Source organism: Tupaia chinensis, unplaced genomic scaffold, assembly GCF_000334495.1.
Source record: "Tupaia chinensis unplaced genomic scaffold, TupChi_1.0 Scaffold000035_1, whole genome shotgun sequence".
Lineage (NCBI taxonomy): Eukaryota > Metazoa > Chordata > Mammalia > Scandentia > Tupaiidae > Tupaia > Tupaia belangeri.
In genome coordinates this window covers 163,283-173,594 of record NW_006159465.1, presented here as the reverse complement: position 1 = coordinate 173,594, position 10,312 = coordinate 163,283, and the positions used below count along the sequence as shown (strand labels likewise).

The 10,312-nt window shown below is 49.2% G+C and overlaps 1 protein-coding gene and 1 gene segment (V, D, J or C); both read right to left on the bottom strand.

The window, feature by feature from the left end:
* Positions 1-1,154: 1,154 nt before the first annotated feature.
* Positions 1,155-1,738, bottom strand: LOC114007718 (immunoglobulin lambda variable 2-23-like). The segment is given in 2 exon segments: positions 1,155-1,555; positions 1,668-1,738. Coding segments are annotated over 2 exon segments (447 nt in total).
* Positions 1,739-4,253: 2,515 nt separating this feature from the next.
* Positions 4,254-10,312, bottom strand: part of LOC114007715 (immunoglobulin lambda-1 light chain-like) — a 13,285-nt gene continuing 7,226 nt past the window's right edge. Inside the window, exons 3-4 of the mRNA XM_027771537.1 lie at positions 7,662-8,084; positions 4,254-4,348 (exon numbers count right to left, since the gene is read on the bottom strand). Of these exons, the coding sequence (XP_027627338.1) occupies positions 4,254-4,348; positions 7,662-8,084 (518 nt within the window). The remainder of the gene's footprint in view (positions 4,349-7,661; positions 8,085-10,312) is intronic.

The window sequence follows — 10,312 nt, the reverse complement described above, 5'->3', positions numbered from 1 at the left end:
TGTTTTTTTATTTTTTTAAAGAAACATTTTTTGGGAGCCAGCAGTTAGCGTAATGGCTATGTTGCTGGACTCCCACGTAGTCGACCGCGGTTCGTGTCCCGGACCCGGTGGCTTAAAACTCACGCTGGGCGTGTGTGCATGCGTGCCCAAGATCCCGAGAGGAGAATGGAGGAGAAGGGATTGCGGCGTGACCATCCCCCCTGGGGGGTGATTTCTCTCTTTCTGTCTCTATGTCTCTCTCTGTCTGTCTGGCGAGCGCACGCGCCCTACAGTGAAAATCTCTCCAAAAAAAAAAAAAGAAACATTTTTTATTTAATCTTATTCATCATTATCTTTTTTTACTTTTTGATGTCATTGGACAGAGACACACAGAGTGAGAATGAAAGTAAGAAAGGAAGACGCCAGTTCTGGGTCTTGAACCCCCATTGAAATGGGTGTTTTCAGTGCCTTAACCAACACATCACCTGTCGACATGGATGACTTCAGTTCTTTTTATAGAAGCTGTTGCTTTGAGAACAGATGTGCAGATAAATAACCCACAAGGACAAGTTTTATGAGGTTTTGAAAATTTTACTCTAGGGCATGTGCACTTGCTACAGAGAGAGAGAGGGAAAGTGATCAAGCACCACAGTGGGCATGGCCTTGGTGTAATCCCATCTCCTCCATTTTATTCATGGGATTATGGACACACACACGCACCTGGTAGGTCTTTGAAGACACCAGGTCTGCGACTCCAACCATTCAGTTGGCCATGTGGGATCCAAGTGCCTTAACTAACCCATGCCACCACCTGGCCCAAGGACAACTACTGACCTGAACATAATTGTTGAGCAACTCAGTAAGACAACATTGTTTCTGGAGAACTGAATCCAGGGAGGGAAGCATGTTTATGCCAGACAGAGCATTTGGACTGAGGATTTCCCTGAAAACAGAGACATTACACCAAGCAGGAGTCTCCTTGACAGACTACTCCTGCCCTCCAAAAGCTGAAGTAGATTGTATACTTGGAGGGGAATTGTCCCAGGAGGGGAATAAAATATCATGATCCTCAGAAAATAACCAGAGAGCCTGCTTCCTTGTGCACTTCACTGTGGGAGGGGGAGGAGCAGAGAGCACACCTGACTCTCCAGCCCAGGTGGCCTGAGCCTCTCTGCTCAGGGCTGAGGAGGCATCTGCAGAGCCAGGGAGGAGCCTGTGAGCTCAGGGCAGGTTTTGGTCTCGCTTCCCCATAGGCTTGGCCCACTGTGCAAAATACCACTACCAGCATATGAGTTGCAGAAATAATCAGCTTCATCCTCGTCCTGGAGCTCAGAGATGGTCATGGAGGCCGTGTTCCCAGACTTGGAGCCAGAAAAGCGAGTGGAGATCCCAGAGGGCCGGGAACTGACAGCATAGATCAGAAGTTTGGGGAGGCTGCCTGGATGCTGTTGGTACCAGGAGACAAGATTATATCTCCCAATGTCATTGCTGCTTCCAACACAGGAGAGGGTGACCTTCTCTCCCAGAGCCCCAGACACTGAGGAAGGCTGAGTCAAGGCAGACTGGGCCCAGAACCCTGAAAAGAAGAAAAATACACTCTGGTGAGTCCTTGCTGGGCCACAGAGAGCCTGAGGAGGAGGAGACAAGCAGCACCCTGATGTCCCTGGCCTCGTCCCCTGAGGAATCACCTATGCTTTGGGACAGGAGGGTGAGGAGGAGCAGAGCCCAGGCCATGGTGGAGACGCCCCTGAGCACGGCCTGCTGAGACCCCAGCACCGGGCCTGGCTCCCCTAGAAGCTCTTATCCCTCCCCTGCCTCAGTAGAGGGGTGGATCTCCATGCAAATCTGCCTCCTGCACAAGCACCTCCTCCTTACCTTGACCAGACCTGGACTTAGACACTTCTGTACCCTCAAACAGCAGGGGTCAGTGAAAGGTGAAAACTCTCTGAAATGCATTTTATGAGTAAGGACAGACTGAGCCCATGAGAGTGTGTGGAAATGGGGCCGGCTTTCAGGTGCCCTTACACTTCCTGTTGTGGATTCCATGGCGGCTTCTGGCTGAGGTTTCCCAGGAATCCCCTTACTGCTGTGTCAGATGAGGGTGAAGACAGGGCTCCAGAGTGGCTAGAAGACATACAATCTCTCTTTCTCTCTCTCTGCCTCTCTCTCTCTCTCCCTCTCTCTCTCCCTCTCTCACCATAGAGAAACAGAGGGAGAGAATGAGAAGGAGAGACAGAGAGAATATATGAAAACACCTGCCAAGCAATGATCAATCCACAATCCCTTATTCTCCATATCTCCCCCTCTTTGGAACTTTGGGCACACTCTCACAAATGCCCAACTATTTTAAAATCCGTCATATGTAGGTCTCTAGCCATTGGGTTGGCCATGGGGAATCCAGTTGCCTTACTTACCAGGCCATGGTTAACCCAGTCTCTCCTCTTAAAAGTATGGAAATGTTGACCTACAGGGCCAGGAAGTGCACGGGACTGGAGAAAGTGGCTAGCAAGGAGACTGGCCCCTGGTGGGGTGTTTTTCCCAGAAGAGGAAATATTACCTACAGCTCGGATTTTCACGGCATTGTTTTTAAATACCCAAAGACTTGTTACTCCTCCTGAAATGGACTCAGGCATGTGGAAAGCACCAGACTTCACCCCAGGGACTTCTTTTCTCTTCTGAGTCTCAAGGCTGATCACCCATCTTGGCAACTGGGAAAAAAAAAAAAAAAAAAAAGAAGAGAGAGAATCAAAGGAATAATTCAGATGTCTCTTTTTCTTTTCCACCATCAAAGGGTCTTGGTCCTTTAGGATGGGACTGATTCTAGATCTTGCTCTGTCATCAGCCTTGACAATGAATTCAGGCTGGATCCTCACATTGAGACTTTGGGTTGTTAGTGGTTCTCCAAGAAAGAGAATTATGAAGACACAACAGTTCTGGGCTCTTCATTCTGAGCGACTCTGGAAAGATTCCAGGTTAAGCAGATCTTGGGACTCACACAAGCCAGGGTTAAAAAAAAAAACCCAGAAGCTACCCTTGGAACCTCATCTTTTGCTGCCCCCTTGTGGCCTGTTCATTAATTATGGGTACCAGGAAGCAGCTGGAATCCCTGATCTGGTCGTCTCCCAGTGGGCCTCCCTCTTTACATTCCCAAATCACCACCAGCTCTCTGATACCAATAATCCATCCCGACACGTGTATCATCGTTCCCTCCATAGTGCCATGCTTCCCCTGCCTCAACAAGGCTTTCTGACAACTGAACTTAGGACCTCCTTGCATGACCCAGAAGGGCCTGGTCACAGGGTTAGTGGACACGAAGCAGCTCTTGCTCCTGGCTGACAGAACATCAGATGTGAAATGAATATAACCCCAGTAGGGTGCATGGGCTAGAAAAATGGTAACCTCCTGGCTTGTTAATGCCTTTTTTCAAGTATCCATGGATCGTTCTCCAGAGCAGCTCACAGGTTAGGGTATAAAACAAGTCTCCAAAAGTTTAAGATTCAAAAATCTCTTCAGAGTACGATGGACTAGAACCACGAATCACTAGCAATCAGAAAATGGAAATTTTACTAAGAGGTGGGAATTAACACCACGTGCTTGAAGACCACTGGGTCACAAGGAAATGCAAAGACAATTTCAAAAACTTAGCACACGTGCAAATAAAAGCACAATATAATGAAAAATAATGAGATGCAGTAAGGCAATACCAAGAGGGAAGGTGACAGCAATAAACAGCTTCATTAAAAAGGGAGGAAGAGGGACCAGCAGTTAGCGTAATGGCTATGTCACTGAAATCCCACGTAGTCGACCGCAGTTTGAGTCCCGGACCTGGGGGCTTAAACTCACACCAGGCGCATGCGCGTGCGTGCCCAAGATCCTGAGAGGAGAATGGAGGAGAAGGAATGGCGGCGTGGCCATCCCCTCTGGGGGGTGATTTCTCACTTTCTGTCTCTCTGTCAGTCTGGCTGGCGAGATAAAACAAAAAAAAAAAAAAAAAAAAAAGGAAGAAGAGGCTGATTCCAGAGGTGCAGGGGTAACTGAAGACTTTGTGGTATTGAAGTCGCACGGGAGGGTCCGGAGTTTATGGCCTGAGGTCTCCCTGTGCATGCTGTGTGTGCGTGTGCTCTGTGTCTCTCTCTGCGTCTCTCTTGCTCTAGCAACAAGGAAGAAAAGGAAGGAAGGGAGGAAGGAAGGAAGAAAAGGAGGATTACCTAAGTTGTTTTGGAAAATCTCTCTTCAGCTGATTGCTAATAAATAGGAATAGCATCATTCCAAGCTCAAGCCAGCAGCTCCTGGTCATACGTCTTCACAGAAACATTCTTCTGGGTTGTGTCACAGGGGCTTTTGTGCAGGGTTGGATTCTGGCGATCCCCTGTGATAGTTCTTGTTATCAGGCTCAGGAACTGAGATCCTCCTTGGCCTTACCTGATGACCTTCTCGGTGACTTATTGGCACAAGCGACTCCATTTGTATTCTGACAACTTCCAGTAGCCACAGAGACACAGGTGACTGAATCTCGACCATGCTGAGTCAGACACGGAGCTGGGAGCCAGGGCTCTGCTCTGAGTTTCTAATTAGAGAAACCCCTCCCCACTGGGACTGTGTCCTGGCTGCTTAGGGCTCAGCCCGCGTCAAGGTTCCAGAACAGATGGTAAGTTTCTGAATGGCACAGAGTAAGTATAAGAGAAAGGAAGCAGGTCATTAGGAAAAGTTTTGAACAATTCATTTAAAGGGAGACCATGATGAGAAAGACTGATTCTCAGGTAAGGCCACATTTTGCCTGAGGTGCCTGGGAGAGTGCACTTTCTGGACTTGGGACGTTGAGGCTCTCACAGGGAAAGTTCTGGCAAGCTAGGACAGTTGGTGGCTGTGCCAGATCTTCTGTGAACATCGTCCAGGTTCACTCAGACAGTCCCTTTGGCTGAGATATTTGTGTATCTGCAACTTAGTGATCGACTGCCAGGGAATTGTATGAAGAATTTGTACTGGACACCCTAAAAGGGGACACTTTAAGGATCTCCAAGAGGGAACCAGCAGTTAGCGTAATGGCTATGTCGCTGGACTCCCACGTAGTCGACCGTGGTTCACATCCCAGACCTGGTGGCTTAAAACTCACGCCGGACGTGTGTGCGTGCATGCCCAAAATCCTGAGAGGAGAATGGAGGAGAAGGGATTGCGGCATGACTGGCCCCCCACGGGGGGGATTTCTCGCTTTGTCTCTATGTCTCTCTCTGTCTGTCTGGCGAGCACACGAGCCCTATAGCGAAAATCTCTCCCCCCCCAAAAAAAAGGATCCCCAAGAAATGGGGGACACAGTCTTAAGACACGTCTTCCCTGTGTTACAAGGAGCCATTGAGGAAAGAGCCCACGGGCAAGGCTGCTGCCAGGGCGAGGGCTCATAGGTATGGGGGAAGGGCAATTCTAGAGAGGCACGAAGGCTGTCACTCAAAATCTCCCAGACTTGGTCCCTAGGATATCGGGTCGCAGACAAGGGAGATTTCCTAATTTCCTCAACAATGGCTTCAGCATTTTTGATAGATGTTATTGTTTCGGGGAAAAAACAAACAAACAAAAGAATGAGTGGTAAAATAAAACCTGCAAGAACAACTATTTTTTTTTTTTTAATTTTGCAGTAGGGTGAGTTCAATTGCTGCTACAGAGAAACAGATATGGAAAGCAATCCATGGAAAGTAATAAAGTATTCCCCAGAGGGGAATGCCATGTCACAATCCCTTCTCCTACGGTTTCATGTCCCATGCACACACACACACACACACACACACACACACTGGGTGTGTCTTTCAAACTGCAGCTCTCAGGACTTGAACCATGCACTTGGCCATGTTGAATAAGACAATATCCCTTCTGGGGAACCGAGTCGGGGGGAGGGGAGACAGAATGACTGGGGCAGGCAAGAGCATTTAAATAGTGAGGCTTTCACTGAACACAGGGGAATTACACTGAGCAAGGGTCTCCTTGATGGTCTGCTCCTGCCATCCAACAGTTGCCCAGAGTTGCACACTTGAAACCACGTTCTGGGCAGGGAGTAAGAAGTCATGATGTCCAGGAATAAACAGAGAGCGTGTTTTCTGCACTGTGGGAGGGGGAAAAGCAAAGAGCACACTGAACTCTCTAGGCCAGGTGGCCTGAGCCCCTCTGCACAGGCCTGAGGACACATCTACAGAGCCAGGGGCAGTCTGTGAGCTCTGGGCAGGTTATGGTCTCAATCCCCACATGCTTAGACCCCAGTGCAAATGTCGCTGGTCGTGTGGGAGCTGCACATGCTGACGGGCTCTGCAGTTCCTTGCTCCCATAGCAGGCTCAGCACATTCCTGGCCAGGTTTTGTTGACTCAGTCCATTGGCCTCCAAGGAACTGGGGGGATGGTCATTGGGGTGCTTATGGTAGGGAGAATTATCTCACAGTGGAGGCCTCTGCATCTGCATCGTGTTCAAGCACAGGGAGAGTAGCTTGAGCCCTAGTCAGTAGGAGGGGCCACTTGTGCAGGCCTGGATAATTCGAGGAAATTGTTGATTTACAGTTTTCAGGTGCTTGAACCCTGAAGCCTCATCCTCTGTGTCACTATCCCTTCGGTACCGAGCAGGGCCCTGACAGTGCCATACCAGAGTCGTCCCTTGTGGAAAGGTCACCGTTCTCCTAAGCTCCGCTTCTCCTGGGCTTAAGTTCAAAGCCTCAGCCTTCCCTGCCTTCTGAGAGATGAGAGACTTACTTCAGCCAGGGAGGAGGCTTTCTGGTTTTTACTCGGAAGGAGTTCGAAATACACCGCTCTGGCGTATTAAGGTTTATAAAAAACAGCAGATACAAAGAGATCATTCTGACACCTCAGCAATGGCTTCTACTCCATTTTTTTGAAGAATCATTTTTATTTAATTTTATTCATCATTTTTTCTTTATTAGACAGAGACACACAGAGAGAGAAGGAAAGTGAGAAAGAAAGCTGCCAACTCTGGGTCTTGAACCCCCATTGACACGTGGGAGTTCAATGCCTTAACCAACACGGCACCTGTCGACATGATGGCTTCAGGTCTATTAAAAGATGCTGTTGCTTTGAGAACAGATGTGCAGATAAGTAACCCACGAGGGACAGGTTTTATGGTGTTTATTAATATTTTACCGTAGGGAATGTGCACTTGCTAGAGAGAGAGAGAGAGAGAGAGAAAGTGACTAAGCACCACATGCAGCATGGTCTTGGTGTAATTCTATCCGCTCCACTTTATTCATGGGATTATGGACACACATGCTCGCACCTGGTGTGTCTTTGAAGACACCGGGTCTGCGACTCAGTTACCCATGTGGGATCCAGGTGCCTTACCCACTGTGCCACCAGCTGGATCAAGGACAACTACTGACCTGAACATAATGGATTTGCAACTCAGCAAGACGACATCCTTTCTGGAGAACTGAATCCAGGGAGGGAGCATGGCCTTGGCAGACAAGGGCGTTTATATTTTAGATTTCCCTGAAAACAGAGACGTTACACTGATCAGTCGTCTCCTTGAAAGCCTATTCCTGCCACCCAACAGCTGTACTAAGTTGTCCCCTTGGAACCATGTTCCAGGCAGGGAGTAAGAAGTCATGATCCTCAGAAAATAACCAGAGAGCCTGTTTCCTTGTGCACTTCACTGTGGGAGGGGGAGGAGCAGAGAGCGCACTGAACCCTCCAACCCAGGTGGCCTGAGCCCCTCTGCACAGGGCTGAGGAGGCATCTGCAGAGCCGGGGGGAGCCTGTGAGCTCAGGGAAGGTTTTGGTCTCGCTTCCCCATAGGCTTGGCCCACTGTGGGAAGTATTACTACCAGCGTATGACTGACAGAAATAAAGAGCCTCATCCTCTTCCTGGAGCTCAGAGATGGTCAGGGAGGCCGTGTTCCCAGACTTGGAGCCAGAAAAGCGAGTGGGGATCCCAGAGGGCCGGGAGCTGACAGCATAGATCAGAAGTTTGGGGGGGCTGCCTGGATGCTGTTGGTACCAGGAGATACCACTGTATCTCCCAATGTCGTTGCTACTCCCCAGACAGGAGATGGTGATCGTCTCTTCTAGAGCCCCAGACACTGAGGGAGGCTGAGTCAGGACAGACTGGGCCCAGGAGCCTGAAAAGAAAGAAAGTACACTCTGGTGAGTCCTTGCTGAGCCCTGGAGAACCTGAGGAGGAGGAGACAAAGCAACACCCTGATATCCCTGGTCCCTTCCCCTGAGGAATCACCTGTGCCCTGAGACAGGAGGGTGAGGAGCAGAGTCCAGGCCATGGTGGAGATACCCCTGAGCATGGCCTGCTGAGACCTCAGCTTGGGCCTGGCTCCCCTACAAGCTCTTATCCCTCCCCTGCCTCAGAAGAAGGAGGAGCCTCCATGCAAATCCGCCTCCTACCTCTGCTCCTCCTCCCTCCCCCCACCTGACCTGGCCTAGACTCAGGGGCTCCTGGATCCTTGGACAGCAGGGCTCAGTGAGTGGAGAGAACTGTCTGAGAGTCAGAGAGACTGTGAGTCAGGACAGACTGTGCCCATGACAGAGCCTGGTAATGGGGCCATCCTTGGGGTGTCCTTGCCCTTCCAGATGTAGATTCCAAAATACCTCCTGGCTGAGGTTTCTCAAAAATCCCCTCCCTGTTGTGTCAGGTGAGGGTGAAGACAGGGCCCCAACGTGGCTAAGGGAGATACCGTCTTTCTGCCTCTCTCTCTCCCTCTTTCTCTTTTTAATGCTCTGGACGGTGGATGCACTCACCATAGAGAAACAGAGGGAGAGAAAAAGGAGAGAGTATATAAGAAAACACCTACAAAGCAATGGTGAAACCACAATCCCTTCTTCTCCATTTTTCCCTCTCTTCAGGATAGAGATAACCCTCACACCAGTGTGGGATTGTTTTTCAAGTCGTCCCATCTGGTTTCCAGCCATTCGGTTGGCCATGGAGGATCCAGTTGCCTTACTCACCAGGCCACGGTTAACCCAGTCTCTCCTCTTAAAGGGACCAAAGGCAAAACTTGAATGTCGCCTTTCCTGTCCACCCTCAAACTCTGTTGTTATCTTGGGATGGGACTGATTTTAGATCTTGCTCTGTCATCGGCCTCTGCAGTGAATTCAGGCTGGATCCTGACACTGAAATTTTGGGTTCTTAATGGTTCTCCATGAGAGAGGTTTATGGAGACACAAGAGTTCTGGGCTTTCTACCCTGAGGGCCTCTAGAAATATTCCAGGTTAAGCAGATCTTGGGACTCACACTGACCAGGGTAAATAAAAGCCAGAAGCTACCCTTGGAACCTGGTCTTTTGCTGCCCCCTTGTGGCCTATTCATTAATTACAGGTAATAGGAAGCAGCTGGAATCCCTGGTCTGGTCCATCTCCCAGGTGGACCTCCCTCTCCACATTCCCAGCTCAGCACCAGCCCCCAGATACCACTAATCCATTCTGACAAGTGTGTTATTGTTCCCTCCATAATGCCGTGTTTCCCCTGCCTCAACAAGGCTTTCTGACAACCGAACTTAGGACTCCCTTGCATGACCCAGAGGGGCCTAGTCACAGGGTTAGTGGACATGAGGCAGTTCTTGCTCCTGGCTGACAACATCAGGTGTAAAATCAAAATGACCCCAGTAGGGAGCATGTGATAGAAAAATGGTAGGAGGAGACCTACTGGCTTGTTAACATCATTTCTGAAGTATCTATGGATAATTCTTCAGAGCAGATCACAGGTTAGGACACAAAACAAGTCTCCAAAAGTTTAAGATTCAAAAATCTCTTTAGAGAACAGTGAAATAGAACCGCATATCAATAACAGTCAGAAAATGGGCATTTTATTGAGCAGTGGGAATTAACACCACATATTTGAAGACCATTGTGTCATAAGGAAATGCAAAGAGAACTTCAAAAACTTAACACACGTGCAAATAGAAGCACAAAATAATGAAAACTAATGAGATGCAGTAAGGCAATACCAAGTGGGAAGATGACAACCATAAACAGCTTCATTAAAAAGGGAGGAAGAGGTAGGACCAGCAGTTAGCATAATGGCTATGTCGTTGAACTCCCATGTAGTCAACCGTAGTTCAAGTCCCGGACCCGGTGGCTTAGACTCACGCCAGGCGCGTGTGCGTGCATGCACAAGATCCCGAGAGGAGAAGGAGGAAAAGGGATTGCGGAGTGGCCATTCCCCCAGGGGATGACACTTTCTGTCTCTCTCTGTCTGGCGAGCACGCGCACGCACCCTATAAAAAAAACATCTCAAAAAAAAAAAAAAAAAAAAAAAAGGGAGGGGGAACCAGCAGTTAGCGTGATGGCTATGTCGCTGGACTCCCATGTAGTCGACTGCGATTTGCATCCCGGACCC